The 19545-nt window shown below is 37.8% G+C and overlaps 1 protein-coding gene across 8 annotated transcripts in view; it reads left to right on the plus strand.

Moving 5' to 3' along the window:
* The window catches only part of RIC8B (RIC8 guanine nucleotide exchange factor B), a 115835-nt gene that overhangs the window by 86890 nt on the left and 9400 nt on the right, over positions 1 to 19545 (plus strand). For 3 of the 8 annotated variants that reach the window (XR_009505447.1, XM_059936818.1, XM_059936822.1), the window contains exon 9: positions 13610 to 13729. The exons of 2 other annotated variants lie outside the window; for them this stretch is intronic. Coding sequence is in view for 3 of the 6 variants with exons in the window: in XM_059936818.1 (XP_059792801.1) it covers positions 13610 to 13729 (120 nt within the window). In the remaining 3 variants the exon portion in view is untranslated. Of the gene's footprint in view, positions 1 to 13609; positions 13730 to 16677; positions 17858 to 19545 lie in introns of those variants that run through there. 3 more of the 8 variants (XR_009505446.1, XM_059936819.1, XR_009505448.1) reach the window with 3 other exon arrangements.

Raw genomic sequence — 19545 nt, forward strand, 5'->3', positions numbered from 1 at the left:
TATTCACAAACAGTGCTAGCATTGGCAAAAGCAGAGAAATTACCCTTCATCCAGTTGACCCTCGTCCCATTGTCAAAAATGTAAGTGGATTCCGATTAATGCACCAAGGTAACCTATAATCCTTTAGTGGAATCTGAAACTAAGAATTGTATGGAGCTTACATTCAGGCTATGAGAGACAGTTAATATCACAACAATCCTTTTTGTGTCAAAATAAATGTATTTAACGGACTGGAAATGGCTTTCTGCAATTAACACACTTAGACAAAATACACTCATAGAATCAAGTACATGCCACACAGGTTTTTGGTGTATGTCTAGCCATGTTTGTAAAAAGTTTTCAGATAAGCTTTGGTCCTCTATCAAAAAGAAACCAAATTTCTAAATTCTGACTTTAACCCGTTTCTTTTATGCCTCTGAGCATGGAGGCCCCTTGACTGAATAGGTGGTATAACATAACTGATTACTGTGGTTTGTAAATCATTCCAAACATCAATTGAAAAATGTGTATGTAATGACATTTGGCTCATTTTAGACCAGTTGCTTTCAGGCTAGGTATGGTATATAGGAGCTTATGGGTCCAAAAAGGTGTATTTATAGGGCCACTGTATGGAGGGGTGGAAGGACGGAATGGCCAAAGTGGGCAGAACTCTAGGATGTACCGTTGTATTCTTAATACCCCATACTAGTTCATAATCATACCCAGCAGATTAAAATTATTCTAGTTATTCTAGAATTCTAGATTCTAATTATTCTATGCCTAGTTTAGACTGTGATGGTATATTTATGTATAATAGGATGAAACTAGCTTTTCTAGGAACTGAAATTTATTTACTGTAAGCAATCATGAAACAAAACCTAAATTCAGATCTCTAAAGACCGGAATCAAAAATAAAATTTTGCCACTTCTGCCATGTATACTGGTTAACCAACCTTTGTGATGTTTGCAATCACACCAGTTTTGCACTTTCAAAATTGAGTTCTCTAATTTTTCTTTTGTATTTTAATTTGGGTAAATGGCCAGCAAAAGGTGTGTTACCTGAACCTACAATATTGAGCTTTGCTTCAGGTTTCATTTCCTACAGATTCACAACCATAGTTTTTCTATATCCTTTACATCAAGGATATCACTCTTAATCCAACAGCCCAATGTAGGAAACATTATAAAGCACTATAATTTAAAAAGGTATTTTGGAGCTTTTTTAATTGCCTAGGTGCAACTTGGTGTATCTATATGTATTCAGTATGTCTGTTTGTATGGATGATACATGATACTTAATAGTTGATAAATAAGTGAAAGAATTACACCACATTACCCTATTTCTTTACATTGCTAATAGAATGCAAAAACTTGGATTAAGATGTTGTTTCATAATTTACCCTACTCTTTTAATGTGGAATCAGTTTTATATTTATATGGTAATTCTCAAATTACTTGAGACATTTTCACCTCAGTCACCATTATTAACTGGTGTCTCTTCAGAATACCTTGTATCTGAATTTAACCATAACTCCACGAAACACCTAGTGTTGCGTGGCTTCTTTAGCACATGCAGCTCCATAGTGACGATTTAACTTAATAGACTAACTCACTGGATCCAAGGCCTTCTGGCTGGCTTACTTCTTACCAAGTAGCTCACTTATGCTAATAATAGCTGGTATTTATTATCTAATATGTGTCAGGTACTGTTCTAAGAACTTTCCTGATATTATCTCATTTAATCTTTACAGCAAACCTTTGGGCTAGGGTTATCCCCATCTTACAGATGAGGAAACTAAAGCTCAGTGGTTTCCAGAACTTGTCTAGGGCACACCGTTCATGAGTGGTCAGGTGGCCTAACTCCAGAGCTGGTGTTTTTTGAGATTTTTGTTGTTGTTTTTGAGGTAGACAAAGCAGGTTTTACTGTGCTTTTCACTTTGCCTTCTTATTTTGGAGGTACAATATACATAAAATTTACCATTTTAAGCATACATATCTGTGGCATTATATACATTAATGTGCAACCATCACCACCATCCATCTCCAGAACTTTTCATCTTCCCCAACTGAAACTCTGTATCCATTCCCTCTCCCCACAACCCCTGGTAACTACCATTCTACTTTCTTTCTCCATGAATGTGACTAGGAACCTCATATAAGTGGAATCTAAGAACCTCATATAAGTGAAATCATATACTTGTCCTTCTGTGACTGAGTTCACTTGGAATGTCTTTAAGACTCATCCATATTGTAGCATGTGTCAAAATTTCCTCCCTTTTTCAGGCTGAATAACATTCTATATAATGTATTTACCACATTTTGTTTATCCATTCATCCATCATTGGACACCTGGGTTGTTTCCACCTTTTGGCTGTTGTGAATAATGCTGCTATGAACACAAGTGTACAAATATCTGTCCTTGCTTCAGGTCCCTGCTTTAACTTCTTTTGGGTATATAGCCAGAAGTGGAATTGCTGGATCATATGGTAGTTCTATGTTTAATTTTTTGAGGAACTGCCATACCATTTTACATTCCCACCAGCAGTGCACAAGGGTTCCAGTTTTTCTGCATCCTCTCCAATACTTACTATTTTTCTGGCTTTTTTTTTTTTAATCTAATAGCCATCCTAACAGGTGTGAAGTCAAAGCTTGTGTTTTAACTGCTACCATATTCTTCAAAGCCAATCAAAGGGAGAGATGATTTGCCCCTCACATAATTTCCCTGTTCTTAGAGCATCTATTATCTTTCTTTGATATAACCAAAGTAGAAAATGAGAAAATATATGTTTTATAAACCCTGATATCCCTGAAAGCTAAAAGTTCTATTCAGTTCATTCTAATTCATAAAAATCTGTTAGGTAATTCTGGCTCTGCCTTCATAATACATTCAGAATCTAATCACCCCTTACTGCCATCACTGCTACTACTCCAGTCCAAGCTAAACTTTTCTCTCCCTCCAGGATCATTTTAAATAGCTTCCTAACTGGTCTTGTTGCTTCTATCCTTGTCACTCTTCAGTCTGTTTTCAACTCAGCAGCCAATGCGATCCTTATAAAATGTAAGTCAGACATCACTGCTCAAAACTCTACAATGGCTAAACACCAAAAGTCCCTGCAGTGATGAACACGCACCCTTTCTCACTGTACTGTCACCACACTGGGCTCTTCACTGTTTGTCATGCTCCAGACACACTCTTGTCTGAGGCCTCTGCATCACTGACTGTTCCTTCTGCCTGGAATGCCTATTCTCCAGATAGCTACTTGTCTTATTCCCTCACCTCCTTCATGTCTTTACTCAATTATCATCTTCCTAGTAAAGTCTGTCCTGTCCCCATATTAAAAATTGCCACACTCCTACCTTTACCCCTCCACCTTGCACTTCCTTCCTCTTTTTCCTTCATAGCACTTATTACCTTCTAACATACCATATAATTTACTTATTCATTTAGTCTTTTTTCCCCACTAGAAGATAAACTCCATGAGAGAAATTTTTTTATTCATTGAGATGGCCCCAAAATAGTGCCTCACATACTGTAGGCACTCAGTAAATTTTTGTTGAATAAATTAATTTTTTTGAGTTTTTGAATAAATTTAACTTGGTCAGCCCCTTCTCAACATTAGGATACCAAGACAGTTGAGGTCCCTGCCCTCATCAAGCTTCACATCTAGTTGGGGAGTGGGACCAGGGAATGGAATTCAAGAAAACAGGATATGGTAAATTTCCACTCTGCTCTTTTGATTGTTTTTGTGGAGTGGCAGATATTATGGAGAGTTTTTCCTGGAAAGACATTTCTAATTTCATGTGCATATAACGTCTCCTTTCCCACCCCACCTGCCCCCTTCTTCCGTGATCTGGCGCACAAACACCTTTTCCTAAAAACCCTGATCCCTTTCCTAGAGGTTACAAATTGTCAGCCCGTAGGCTACATTTAGCCCACAGGTAGGTTTTGCTTCACTTGCCTGATGTTGTGTTGGTTATTTGGTTTTATGTTTTTAATTTTTGTTTTACATAGGGCTTCTTAAAATAATTTAGAATTCAGATATTTCAGGTGAAAATCTGAATTTCTAACTTCTTTTGAAAAAGTGGAAGTTCTGATAACATTAGGCCTGCATTCTCACATGGTAACTGACTGATGGAGTTGAGTGACTGTGGCCCCTGTCATACCAGGCATAAGCTCCTTTGATTTGATAATGTATCTTTTTTTTTTTGAATTTTATTTTATTTTTTTATATAGCAGGTTCTTATTAGTTATCCATTTTATGCATTATTAGTGTATATATGTCAATCCCAATCTCCCAATTCATCACACCACCACCACCCCCCGCCACTTTCCTGCCTTGGTGTCCATACGTTTGTTCTCTACATCTGTGTCTCAGTTTCTTCCCTGCAAACCAGTTCATCTGTACCATTTTTCTAGGTTCCTATATGCGTTAATATACGATATTTGTTTTTCTCTTTCTGACTTACTTCACTCTGTATGACACTCTCTAGATTCATCCACGTCTCTACAAATGACCCAATTTCGTTCCCTTTTATGTCTAAGTAATATTCCATTGTATAAATGTTCTTTATCCACATCTTCTTTATCCATTCATCTGTCGATGGGCATTTAGGTTGCTTCCATGACCTGGCTATTGTAAATAGTGAACGTTGGGGTGCAGGTGTCTTTTTGAATTATGGTTTTCTCAGGGTATATGCCCAGTAGTGGGATTGCTGGGCTGTATAGTAGTTCTATTTTTAGTTTTTTAAGGAACCTCCATACTGTTCTCCATAGTGGCTGTATCAATTTACATTCCCCCCAGCAGTGCAAGAGGGTTCCCTTTTCTCCACACCCTGTCCAGCATTTGTTGTTTGTAGATTGTCTGATGATGCCCATTCTAACTGGTGTGAGGTGATTCCTCATTGTAGTTTTGATTTGCATTTCTCTAATAAATAGTGATGTTGAGCAGCTTTTCATGTGCTTCTTGGCCATCTGTATGTCTTCATTGGAGAAATGTCTATTTAGGTCTTCTGCTCATTTTTGGATTGGGTTGTTTCTTTTTTTGATATTGAGCTGCCTGAGCTGTTATATATTTTGGAGATTAATCCTTTGTCCGTTGATTCATTTGCAAATATTTCCTCCCATTCTGAGGGTTGTCTTTTCGTCTTGTTTGTAGTTTCCTTTGCTGTACAAAAGCTTTTAAGTTTCATTAGGTCCCATTCGTTTATTTTTGTTCTTATTTCCATTACACTAGGAGGTGGATCAAAAAAGATCTTGCTGTGATTTATGTCAAAGAGTGTTCTTCCTCTGTTTTCCTCTAAGAGTTTTATAGTGTCCGGTCTTACATTTAGGTCTCTAATCCATTTTGAGTTTATTTTTGTGTATGGTGTTAGGGGGTGTTCTAATTTCATTCTTTTACATGTAGCTGTCCAGTTTTCCCAGCACCACTTATCTCCATTGTGTATCCTTGCCTCCTTTGTCATAGATTAATTGACTACAGGTGTGTGGGTTTATCTCTGGGCTTTCTATCCTGTTCCATTGATCTATATCTCTGTTTTTGTGCCAGTATCATATCATCTTGATTACTGTAGCTTTGTAGTATTGTCTGAAGTCAGGGAGTCTGATTCCTCCAGCTCCGGTTTTTTTCCCTCAAGACTGCTTTGGCTATTTGGGGTCTTTTGTGTCTCCATACAAATTTTAAGATTTTTTGTTCTAGTTCTGTAATAAATGCTATTGGTAATTTGATAGGGATTGCACTGAATCTGTAGATTGCTTTGGGTAGTATAGTCATTTTCACAATATTGATTCTTCCAAACCAAGAACATGGTATATCTCTCCATCTGTTTCTATCATCTTTAATTTCTTTCATCAGTGTCTTATACTTTTCTGCATACAGGCCTTTTGTCTCCCTAGGTAGGTTTATTCCTAGGTATTTTATTCTTTTTGTTGCAGTGGTAAATGGGAGTGTTTCCTAATTTCTCTTTCAGATTTTTCATCACTAGTGCATAGGAATGCAAGAGATTTCTGTGCATTAATTCTGTATCCTGAAACTTTACCAAATTCATTGATTAGCTCTAGTAGTTTTCTGGTGGCATCTTTAGGCTTCTCTATGTATAGTATCATGTCATCTGCAAACAGTGACAGTTTTACTTCTTCTTTTCCAATTTGTATTCCTTTTATTTCTTTTTCTACTCTGATTGCCGTGGCTAGGACTTCCAAAACTATGTTGAATAATAGTGGTGAGAGTGGACATCCTTGTCTTGTTCCTGATCTTAGAGGAAATTCTTTCAGGTTTTCACCATTGAGAATGATGTTTGCTGTGGGTTTGTTGTATATGGCCTTTATTATGTTGTGGTAGGTTCCCTCTGTGCCCACTTTCTGGAGAGCTTTTATCATAAATGGGTGTTGAATTTTGTCAAAAGCTTTGTCTGCATCTATTGAGATGATCATATGGTTTTTATTCTTCAATTTGTTAACGTGGTATATATCACATTGATTGTTTTGCATATCTTGAAGAATCCTTGCATCCCTGGGATAAATCCCACTTGATCATGGTGTATGGTGTTGGATTCTGTTTGCTAGTATTTTGTTGAGGATTTCTTCATCTATATTCATCAGTGATACTGGTCTGTAATTTTCTTTTTTTGTAGTATCTTTGTCTGGTTTTGGTATCAGGGTGATGGTGGCCTCATAGAATGAGTTTGGGAGTGTTCCTTCCTCTGCAATTGTTTGGAAGAGTTTGAGAAGGATGGGTGTTAGCTCTTCTCTAAATGTTTGATAGAATTCATCTGTGAAGCCATCAGGTCCTGGACTTTTGTTTGTTGGAATATTTTTAATCCCAGTTTCAATTTTATTACTTGTGATTGGTCTGTTCATATTTCCTATTTCTTTCTGGTTCAGTCTTGGAAGGTTATACCTTTCTAAGAATTTGTCCATTTCTTCCAGGTTGTCCATTTTATTGGCATAGAGTTGCTTGTAGTAGTCTCTTAGGATGCTTTGTATTTCTGCAGTGTCGTAACTTCTCCTTTTTCATTTCTAGTTTTATTGATTTGAGTCCTCTCCCTCTTTTTCTTGATGAGTCTGGCTAATGGTTTATCAATTTTGTTTATCTTCTCAAAGAACCAGCTTTTACTTCTATTGATCTTTGCTATTGTTTTCTTTGTTTCTCTTTCATTTATTTCTGCTCTGATCTTTATGATTTCTTTCCTTCCCCTAACTTTGGGTTTTGTTTTTCTTCTTTCTCTAGTTCTTTTATGTGTAAGGTTAGACTATTTATTTGAGATGTTTGTTGTTTTTTCAGGTGGGATTGTATTGCTATAAACTTCCCTCTTAGAACTGCTTTTGCTGCATCCCATAGGTTCTGGATCATCATGTTTTCATTGTCATTTGTCTCTAGGTATTTTTTGATTTCCTCTTTGATTTCTTCAGTGATCTCTTGGTTATTTAGTAACGTATTGTTTAGCCTCCATGTGTTTGTGTTTTTTATGTTTTTTTCCCTGTAATTGATTTCTAATCTCATAGTGTTGTGGTCAGAAAAGATGCTTGATATGATTTCAATTTTCTTAAATTTACTGAGGCTTGATTTGTGAACCAAGATGTGATCTATCCTGGAGAATGTCCCATGCGCACTTGAGAAGAAAGTGTAATCTGCCGTTTTTGGATGGAATGTCCTATAAATATCAATTAAATGTATCAATTTAATGTATCTCTCCAGATACATTAACTATTGTGTCATTTAAAGCTTCTGTTTCCTTATTTATTTTCTGTTTGGATGATCTGTCCATTGGTGTTAGTGAGGTGTCAAAGTACCCCACTATTATTGTGTTACTGTCAATTTCCTCTTTTATAGCTGTTAGCAGTTGCCTTCTGTATTGAGGTGCTCCTGTGTTGGGTGCATATATATCTATAATTGTTACATCTTCTTCTTGGATTGATCCCTTGATCATTATGTAGTGTCCTTCCTTGTCTCTTGTAACATTCTTTATTTTAAAGTCTATTTTATCTGATATGAGTATTGCTACGCCAGCTTTCTTGATTTCCATTTGCATGGAATATCTTTTTCCATCCCCTCACTTTCAGTCTGTATGTGTCCCTAGGTCTGAAGTGGGTCTCTTGTAGACAGCATATATATGGGTCTTGTTTTTGTATCCATTCAGCCAGTCTATGTCTTTTGGTTGGGGCATTTAATCCATTCACGTTTAAGGTAATTATCGATATGTATGTTCCTATGACCATTTTCTTAATTGTTTTGGGTTTGTTTTTGTAGGTCCTTTTCTTCTCTTGTGTTTCCCACTTAGAGAAGTTCCTTTAGCATTTGTTGTAGAGCTGGTTTGGTGGTGCTGAATTCTCTTAGCTTTTGCTTGTCTGAAAACCTTTTGACTTCTCCATCGAATCTGATAGAGATCCTTGCTGGGTAGAGCAATCTTGGGTGTAATTTCTTCCCTTTCATCACTTTAAATATGTCATGCCACTCCCTTCTGGCTTGTAGAGTTTCTGCTGAGAAATCAGCTGTTAACTTTATGGGAGTTCCCTTGTATGTTATTTGTCGTTTTTCCCTTGCTGCTTTCAATAATTTTTCTTTGTCTTTAATTTTTGCCAATTTGATAACTATGTGTCTCGGCATGTTTCTCCTTTGGTTTATCCTGCCTGGGACTCTCTGGGCTTCCTGGACTTGGGTGGCTATTTCCTTTCCCATGTTAGGGAAGTCTTCGACTATAATCTCTTCAAATATTTTCTCGGGTCCTTTCTCTCTCTCTTCTCCTTCTGGGACCCCTATAATGCAAATGTTGTTATGTTTAATGTTGTCCCAGAGGTCTCTTAGGCTGTCTTCATTTCTCTTCATTCTTTTTTCTTTATTCTGTTCCACAACAGTGAATTCCACCATTCTGTCTTCCAGGTCACTTATCCGTTCTTCTGCCTCAGTTATTGTGCCATTGATTCCTTCTAGTGTATTTTTCATTTCAGTTATTGGATTGTTCATCTCTGTTTGTTTGTTCTTTAATTCTTCTAGGTCTTTGTTAAACATTTCTTGCATCTTCTCCGTCTTGGCCTCCATTTTTTTTCCGAGGTCCTGGATCATCTTCACTCTCATTATTCTGAATTTTTTTTCTGGAAAGTTGCCTGTCATCTCCCCTTCATTTAGTTGTTTTTCTGGGGCTTTATCTTGTTCCTTCATCTGGTACATAGCCCTCTGCTTTTTCATCTTGTTTGTCTTTCTGTGAATGTGGTTTTTGTTCCACAGGCTGCAGGATTGTAGTTCTTCTTGCTTCTGCTGTCTGCCCTCTGGTGGATGAGGCTATCTAAGAGTCTTGTGCAGGTTTCCTGATGGGAGGGACTGGTGGTGGGTAGAGCTGGATGTTGCTCTGGTGGCCAGAGCTCAGTAAAACTTTAATCCACTTGACTGCTGATGGGTGGGGCTGGGTTCCCTCCCTGTTGGTTGTTTGGCCTGACATGACCCAACACTGGAGCCTACCTGGGCTCTTTGGTGGGGCTAATGGCAGACTGGGGGAGGGCTCACGCCAAGGAGTACTTCCCAGAACTTCTGCTGCCAGTGTCCTTGTCCTCACGGTTGGACAGAGCCACCCCCTGCCTCTGCAGGAGACCCTCCAACACTAGCAGGTAGGTCTGGTTCAGTCTCCTATGGGGTCACTGCTCCTTCCCCCTGGGTCCCGATGAGCACACTACTTTGTGTGTACCCTCCAAGAGTGGAGTCTCTGTTTCACTCAGCCCTGTTGAAGTCCTGCAATGAAATCCCGCTAGCCTTCAGAGTCTGTTTCTCTAGGAATTCCTCCTCCTGTTGCCAGACCCCCAGGCTGGGAAGCCTGACATGGGGCTCAGAACCTTCACTCCAGTGGGTGGACTTCTGTGGTATAAGTGTTCTTCAGTTTGTGAGTCACCCACCCAGCAGTTATGGGATTTGATTGTATTGTGATTGCGCCCCTCCTACCATCTCATTGTGGCTTCTCCTTTGTCTTTGGATGTGGGGTATCTTTTTTGGTGAGTTCCAGTGTCTTCCTGTCGATGACTGTTCAGCAGTTAGTTGTGATTCCAGTGCTCTCACAAGAGGGAGTGAGAGCACATCCTTCTACTCTGTCATCTTGAACCAATCCCCTGATAATGTATCTTTTTTGTTCATCTTATCTGCCTTAGCCTCTGTAGGGACTTGACTTTATAGCCTCTTGATTAACCAGGGTGCTTTGAGCAAAATTTAATCCACGTTTTTTAGAGATAGATGTTAACTTTCATATAGCTCAGGGAACATTTAATAGCTCTTTTTTTGTTCAGTGAACTAGTGTAGTACTGTTGATGTTGGCCAAATGTAGCAACATTTTGAAGAGCAAGTCTTAATCCTTTTGTCTCCAGCTGCTGTCATATAATGGCCTTACATAATACAAAATTCTTGGTGACATATCACACATAAGAGTTTGGATACTTCTTGTCCTCTAATTGGAAGACATAAAATAGGATTGGAGTGCTGAGTAGATAGGGGAGGGGAGCAGAGACAGGGTGGGAAAAATTATGATAAATATAAAATTATCCAATAAAATATCCACCACAGTTAGTGTACTTAAAGTATCTTAGGACTCAGAGTCTTGGAACAAAAAACCAATCCCAGAATTTCAGTGTTAAGATCCTGAAACCTGTAAAGTTAAATCTCAGACTGTACTGTTCAAGGTTATAAAGGTGGCAAGTGTTTGTTCAACCAAAAATAGTCTTTTTTTTTTCAAAAGTAGTTTTTTATGAAACCTCACTCTGTTGCTGTGGTGGTGACTATTTGTCTTCTCTTCCTCTGGGTAGAAGCTACATGAGATTGGTTTGAAGTGGGGAGCTGGAGGGGAGACAGTGTCCAAGTCTGCCTCCTGCCCCCAGAACACTGGCATTTTTCCCGTAAGAGAGTGGCATGGTTCAGCAACTTGTGTTTGCTGTGGCTTTGTTTATGTTCTTCTGAGTACCGGGGTGGGGGTAGGGGGAGGGGGTGTTTTTTCAAGGAAAAAAGATGAAACCTCAATCCCTGGAGTGATTTTGGGGGTTTGGAATGTTTTACTACATGGGTAAAGGATGGTAAGTTCTTACTCTGTAAGAGTGAATTTCTGGCTGCTGCTTTCATGCTCAGTGAGCAAAGGATTTTGTGACTTTCGTAGCTAATTTCACAGCAAGACATTAAATCATTTTAGCAGCAGCGGACTTGAGGTCAGCTTATGGAAAACAGAGATCATTTCCATTAAGCCCTTAAAAGAACCAAGAAAAGAATCAAATACGCTCTGATCCAGGAATGCATGTCCTGACTTTGTGTGCTGTGGTATCCACAATACCACAGAGCTGACCAGTGTGTCCTCCTGACAGATTTTTTCCCTGAGGCACATGATGGCTTGTGCTAATTTCATTATATTCTAAAACAGTGTGTGGATCTGATTTAAGTCACCCTTCCATTGAGCTTGAGGAGAGAAGCCTTCTCTCAAGAGACAGATGAGCATGGTCTAAATAGTTAATACATCTGCCTTCCCTTATACTTTCTTCTAAGGCCTTATTGCCTTTGTCTGCTTGGTAAGTGGTATGTGCCTATATATAAGTACATTTACTTACTTATTTATAAGACTAGATGTTTTTTCTAATTTAGCAGGCAGCAGAAGAGAAACCAGTGAAAATATGTCCCGTCGTTACACACCTAAGCAAATTATAGATGGGTGGTGGAATTACATTTTCACTATGGCATCTGGATACTTCTTAAAAACTCCATAGTTCTCAGAAGCCTCGTCTGGGTCCTCTTTGTTCTTGACCTTTGGGAAACGTGATGACCCCGTTTGGCATTTTTGTTAATGGCCACTAACTAGACGCCTTTTTCTTTTCTTTTATGAGCACCTGAAAAAAGGGAGAGGGACTAGTAGCACACAGTGAATGTCTCAAGTAGGCGCTCTGTCCCAGTGGTTCTTAACCTCAATGCTCATCACAATCACCTGGAAAAAAACCAAAACAGATTTAGCTGGTTTCAGGTGAGGCCCAGGCCTCGTCTTTAAAGTTTCTCAAGTGATTCCAATGTATAGCCAAGGCTAAGAATCACTGAGAAGCCTATGGGTTTTCAGACTGTTTCCCCAGAGTTCCTGAAAGTGCCTTAGGGGCTGCCTTAAGAGGAAGCAAGTGAGTGCGGACAAATAGAAGGGATTCTAGGCCTGCACTCTCCTTGGCCGTCCCTATCCCCTCTTCTGCCTGAGCAGTTCCACTTTCATCTATTTCATAAATCAGCTTTCTGTGTAGATTTCATTTGTTAAAATAAAAAGGGTGAGGGGTTCCACTACTTTGAAGGAAAAAGTTTTTTAACCGTGGCTCTAGACATAGGTCTTATGAAAGAATGGCAAAACGTATGTTTTAGATCCGGTTTTTAAGGATGGGGAGCATTGAGTCCTTCTGTAAGAATCTGTATGTCAGGCAGCCTCTGAGGAATGTAGAAAAATAAATATTTTTTTGTAACAGATTATAGTACCTAGCCCTTGCTCCAAGTGAGAAAAGCCCTGCTCTGTAAAGAAAGTTAACTTGCCCAAGTAAAAGTCTAAAGCAGGGCTGGCAAGCTAGCCACCAGATGATGTAATTAATCGCAGTGTCTTGGTTTTGGCCCGCATGATTTTTTTTTCCCCTGTTTAGACTAGCACTGTTCTCCATTTTACCCTAGTCCTCAATACTCCATGTTATTTATACTTGACCAATTCACTCATTTGCATATCCTTAAGGCCTGGCCCCTGAAACCATTTGTGTTTGTAGACCCTAGAAAGTAACTTATCAGCGATTTGCCATTTGCAGGGATATTTCATTTGATCATTAAAAACATACTGTGTGTACCTGGCTGGTACAAAATGCTGTAACCTCTTTTCTGCTTCTCCAGAAAGATGTTTAAGCTATAAATATTTGGCAGCCATTGAAAGAATTATCTTTTATTTCACCTCAAAAAAAAAAATAATGTGACTTTTAATTAAGAGGATAGTTTTGTTTGGTATTAGAACTTCATACAAAGTTTATGGAACTTATTCATCTTAAGTACTTTATTAAATCTATTTCCAGAAAGCCAGATGGTATACCTGTCTTTTGGTAGGCTAGATTTCATTCCTTTTTTTAATCTAGGTCAGATCAAATCTAATTAAAATTGTTCTTCTGCTTTATCTTTTATTATTTAAACACTCATTGCCTTCTGTGGTCTCACTAATGGACTAATTTCCTGAGATTATAAATTGGCATGCTTTCATTTTCAGATTCCAGCCTCTCTGTCATCATTTTTCCAATTTTTTGACATATTTGTTTTATGCTGTATCACAAAATAGATTTCTCCTTCTCTGAAATCATTTGTCCCTTATATAATTAATGAAGAAGCTGTGCATCCAAGGATATTTATCCTAACGGCACCAATCAAATTTCATATTTTTAAAAAGCAGCCATGCCTTTAAAAAAAAGTTGGCAAGTTCGCTATCACCCATTTCCCAAAGCAAATTAGCAGGAAAAGTCGATTTAAAAAAAATTCCTATAGCAGTTCTATATCATAAAATTGCTATTGCCAATTTTTTGGCTATTATACTCTTTCTTATTATAACTTACAACTTGGACCAGAAAAGTATAGAAAGAGCATAATTTGAAAACATACAGCATAACTTTTTTTTCTTTTTGTAGCATTAATCTTATCACTGGTCATTTAGAGGAACCAATGCCAAACCCCATAGATGAAATGACAGAAGAACAAAAAGAATATGAAGCCATGAAACTTGTCAACATGCTTGATAAACTTTCCAGGTATTGTATTCCCATCCATTTTTTGCTTGGTTTCTAAAAATGTTCTATTTCTTTGTCTCTCTCACTGAGAGTTACCATAGAACAGCAACTCTGGAAATCCATGTTGATTGGAACAGGATGGCCCAGGCAGCAGTAGTTCAGATTTCTCTTGGCTACCATGGTTCTTCTACATGTGCCGCTTATGGATGTGCATTCTTAAACATTTAAGCTCTCACAGCTAGGATAGTAACTACTAGGTCATTGTGATATTTAACCAACTAACCTCCCTGTCTTCAAAAAGATGCTGTGAATTAGGTTCAATGATTTTGCTGCTTCTTGTATTTTTTGTTTTAGTCTGTTTTGGTTTTTGTTCCAAATCATGATGCTTTTTTTTTTTTTTTTTCCATTTTTGATGTGCAAGTTTGCAATTCTTTCTTTCTGGATTGCTGCTAAAACCAAGAATTCTAAAATGTCACGCACCCAATAGGAAAAAGTGAAAAGGAATAGCTCAAATGAAGGATTTTCTGAAAGCAGGCACTTGTATTAATTAGGGATTCTAAAAACAATCTCCCCTTCCCTTCTTGCTTCACACCTCCTTCCCCTCCCCAGATAGCCAGTTTTGAAAATAATTAAATCAAATATATACTAATAAGCAACTAGTCATCTTGGAGGAGTTATTAGAAAGTATTAATTCCTTTCACACTTGCCTGAATTGCTCAATTTTCTAGTCGTATATTGAGTCACTGTCTCCTTTAAGCCATCTTGAGTGAGTGCTTCTGTGTGTTGGTGGCAGCTGCCACTGGAAGGTGAATTTCTTCTGGTCATCTCCTTTTTCACAACAGCTATGCAAAGGCTAGTATCCCTCAATCAAGAGGAGTAGCAACTAGAACGGGAAAGCCAGAAAGCCAACCATTAAAGGGAAAAGTGTAATAAAGAAACAAGCAGAGGCTAAGAGCACAGCAGGAGGCTTAGAGTAGAAGTGTTCAAAAATAAGAAGAGGCTGACATGGGGAGTGTGACAAGTTAGGGTATTTAGACCTTCTGCAGAGTCTGAGTTTTCACATGATGCTGGTAATGTGGTACAAGTTACATAGAAGTAAGTAGCTTCATCATCTACAAAGCTAATATGACTAGAATTTAGTTAACTTCCAGTTAGTCCTTTTAAATTTCCATCATTTTCCCAAGAAGGTTAGAATTTACAGCTCACTATGCTCACAGTCTTCAAAAGACATTGTTATCTGTTTGCATATGACATTCTCCATACCTTTGGATACAATATACATGTTCCTTCCCTGAATGAATTTACAATAAAAGAGAAGATGCTGATAGGACAGACCTATAGGAGGCAGAGTAAAAGGTTCTGAATGAACATATAAAAGTAAGATTTGTACTTCCAAAAGGATCTGAGGTAGCTAATGAAACAGTGCTGTAAGTACAGCAGCTGGGATGAGAACCAACAGAGTCCATCTGGTAGAAGCTGGAGGGGGAAATGTTACCAAGGGCCTGAGTAGAGCACATTAGCATGAAGACAGTGAACTAGTTAGGTTGAATAAATTACATTTTTCATAAATTCCATTTCAATAATATGAGTTCTTAAAAGATAACACAGATGCTATCCAACTGGCCCATTTGCCCTGGATGAGTAAACACCCAGCAGATGCCCAGCTCAATCTGAAGGTGATACTGATTTTCACATGTATAAAGCAGAGCAAATATGTCTTGTGTTGGCTTTGATGGTATGAATTTTGCCATTAAAGTTGAAGCTAAGGCAACTTTGAGAATAGTCCTAAATCACAGACTTTTTTCATGACATGTGGTGGGATTTTTACATTGTCTGCCTTTATGTGCTTTCTAACATTTGCTCTCACTAATAACAATCAGTGACAAAACTGTATGGAGATCAGCAGTGGGCATTCCAAAGCAGGAATGCAAAGAATGAAGCCATTCTTTATGTGTCTTATGTGTTTGTCTTAAGTTTCTTCTCTCTTTTCACTGTTGTTTTTGGTTTGGTTTTTTGAGGTAAAAAAGATGCCATAAAGCCAAAGTAGATTAAATTCAGTAAATTCAGGGAACATTTATTAAGCAGCTACTCTGTGCAAGGCACTGTGCTAGGAAGATGAGGGAGATTCAGAGGTGAATGTGGTAGTCCGTACCTTTGGAAAACTCACATTTTAGTGTGGGATATGGCTGTAATCTATTCTAGAATATTCTAGAAGGAAGTAATGACAAAATAAGGTCTGTGTTGAACTGTGAGCACCCAGGAAAAGGAGCAGTTCATTCTGTTGGGATAAATCAGGGACTGTTTCACAGGGAAGGTAGCATTTGTGCTGATCCTTGAAGTTTAAGAGGTATTGAATTGACAAATGGAGAAATGACCATTCATTCTAGGTGGGGGGAAACTTATTCTTATTAATAAGATAAATCTTTTTTATTCACATACTGCATCTTTCTTCCAAAGAGCTCAGGTTATTTTATCATTATTTGAGTAATATGTTATCAGATTTATCATTGGGGAAAGCAAGGCCCAAAGAATTGCCCCAAACATTTCCAAGCTAATGACTGGTGAAAATCCATTTCCTTTCACAGTTTACAAAACACTTTCACATACACTGTCTTTCTAGCTAAAGTAAGGCTAAGAACTTCATTTTCCAGAACTCAAGACCTTTGCTCTGTCCACTGTGCTACTGTGTCTGTCTGTTAGAGTCAGTGTTTGCCAGAACATTTCCTAATCATCCTCTTCAGCAGTGTGCTGTTGGTTAGTTCCTTCAACTGTCACTCTAAGGATGTTCCGCATCCCACCAAGTCTTGCTGTGCCAAGAGTGTACTGTAGCTTTGTCTGATTAACTTTCTTTCCAAAAGTGAAATCATTTTCTCCTGGGCCTGATTTGAAAGGCGTGCGAGTAAAGGATAGGATTGGAGGTGATGTGGCCAATGAATGGACGCTAGACACTTCCTTTTTTCCATCCATAGGAGAGCAGATGTGAACGACCTGCACCAGGATGGTGGTTAGCAACAGTGGCCCGTGCCAAAGCACTTACCAAAGTGATGACTAAGGTTGGTCATGCCAAGTACTGTTACTGAGCCTGGTGTAGGGTACAGATGTTATTTACCACCAAAACTATAAAACCACCAATGCAAAAATTAAAATTACATTTCCATTTTGCCTCCATGCCGGACATAGCCACTGCCTCAAGTTGCTCACCACCTTAGCAGCTTTATCTCAGCTAGATTTTTAAGGATACTGGAGAGATTAGCGCTCAAACATTTTCTTCCCATTGACTACCAACTGACAGTATATTCCAAGTGATTTTTTTAAATTTTTTTTTTAGTATAAGGATTGTATTTGTGACAGATGTAGATAAGGGGACTGGCAATGGACCTAGAGGTCTTAAGAGTTTGAGAATAATTTGAACCCCATAAATCCCATCATGTCTAGCTAGTACAGTGCCTTGTACCCTGTGGTTTCCCCAGTGTGTGATGATGAAATAATGTATAAAGCAGATCCCCAAATCGAAGGTTAATTTTTTGCTCAATAAAATAGCCTACATGGTTTAAAGACTTGAAAGTATACTTTTGTCAGTTCCATTTCTTGGCCAGATGTCATAAAATTCAGGTCTGGGAAGGAATTCTATAAGGTACTTTGGCCCACGACTGGCTAATTTAAATATTGGGGTACCTAACTTCTTTAATATAGAATGATAATTGTAATATTTATCAGACATAAGCATAAGGCCTGAGGCATAAGATTATAGAAAGCTTCATTTGACATTTTTTTTAATGTGAGAACAGAGGTGGAAAAGGGGATGAAATTTGCCTGCCTCTCCACCTCCTCTTTCCTTTTCTGAATTGGAAAAAAAATAAGCCCCTGCAATTTAAGCGGGAGATTAGAATGGGGATTGTATGTGGTTAAGCAAGTCCAGTGTGGCTAAGACAACTGCATTCACCTCAGCTACAGCACACGAGCCGCATGTAGTGACGCGGCCTCCTCCACAAAAGGGGAGAGAGGATTGACTGGCTTAAGCCTAAGTTAACCAAGGGAAGTAATATTTCAAGTTTCAGTTTTGTTTTGACTTTTCTAATCCCATTTAGTTTCTTAATTGGAACCAGGACTGATTAATCTTCTACTCTGCCCTTACCCCATCACTGTTTAACAAGGTACATTGCCTTTATTGCTTATATATTCTATCAAAATCTTCTAAAATTTACATTTATATAAATAATTGTTTTCCATTTCTTCCTTTTCTTATCTACTCCTTATCCAATATATATATTTTGCCAGCCTTTGTGTAGTATTTGGGACATGGCTTTCTTAGTAAATGCAAGTATCAAATATAGGAATAGTTCCCCTTTAATCCAAAGGTTATTTTTAAACTTATGGAAGCTGGGACAGGTAATTTATGACTGAAAAGTAATAACTACATAATTTTTTTCTTGTAACTAAATTACTTTACTCACAAAAATAACTGTGATTACTCCCACCTTTATGATGACTTAATCAAGGAAATGCTTTTTAGGTACATTTCAGAAATATGATCCAGTCTTTATAGCATTGTGAGATCTATTTTAGGTACGAAAGTGTCAAGATCTTAATTTACATCAGAAAATCCTTTGGATCTGCACTGTCCAATATGGTAACCACTAGCCATATATGACTGTGGCTAGTCTGAATTGGGATGTCCTGTAAGTGTTAAATACTCAGACTTTCAAAGACTCAGTACAAAAAGAGAATGTAAAATAAATATCTCAATTGTTTAATATGGATTTTATATTGAAATAATATTTTTGATATATTGGATTAAACATATTATTTTATAATTAATTTTACCTATCTTTTCTCACTTTTTCTATGTGGCTACTAGAACATTTAAGATTACATACATCATGTTTGTATTAGATAGCACTGTTCTACATCATTAAAATACACTGCAATGTTGCTTAGAAGCTTAATTAAGGGAACTTGGATCCAGTTAAACTGATATACCCTTAAAGTGGTAGGGGAGGACTAATTTGAGAAGCTGGCTGGACGTCTCTTAGTAGGATGCCACGCAAACTTAGTATTGCCCATCATTGGCCTTTAACTCTGTAGTAGGAGTGAGTGCCTACTTTGAGCTCTTGGTTTAAGCACTAGGTGAAATGACTTCTGTTTATCAGAGAAACATCAAATAAGAATAATCTCCATTGACTGTTTGCTCTCAGTCACCCTCCTCCTTTAACTTTTAAGACTTTCTGATTGATTGAGAAGAGCATGTACGAACTTCCATTTCTACTGCTTTATTCAACAGTGTCAGCTGGCATGCTGACCTCTTATTAATATTTATTTTGCTAATTTTGGACAACAGGAAAGAAAGGTTCTGTAGAGAAATTACCAAGAAATAAAGATCACCTTCACTTAAGGACAAAACTGAGTTTTATTTTTCGAGCACTATCCCTAACCTCTTTCTCTATATTTTCTTAACCATGCTCTTTAATGTGAGGTAGATAGCAAATTTTTAGAAGCTTTGCATGTGATCTTCTAACAGAAATGAGAATAATAAAAGACTAATATTTATATAGTGCTTTAAAGTTTAAAAAGTATCTCCACTGACTGTTAAAACAGCCCTGTGAATTAGATAGGGCAAGAGATATTTCATTGAGGAGTAAATGGGACCAATGATGAAGTGACTGAACCAAGATCAGGCATCTGGTTAATGACATAGTCAGGATTTGGTTCTTAGTCTTCATATTCCAGATCTTATGTTATTTTGAAAAATTACCAACAGCTCTCAGATTTGTCAGTCTGATTATTTTTAATAATATGCTCTAAATTTTAAATAGATGCAAAGCACGAAGACAGAGAGT

Source organism: Balaenoptera ricei, chromosome 10 (assembly GCF_028023285.1).
Source record: "Balaenoptera ricei isolate mBalRic1 chromosome 10, mBalRic1.hap2, whole genome shotgun sequence".
NCBI lineage: Eukaryota > Metazoa > Chordata > Mammalia > Artiodactyla > Balaenopteridae > Balaenoptera > Balaenoptera ricei.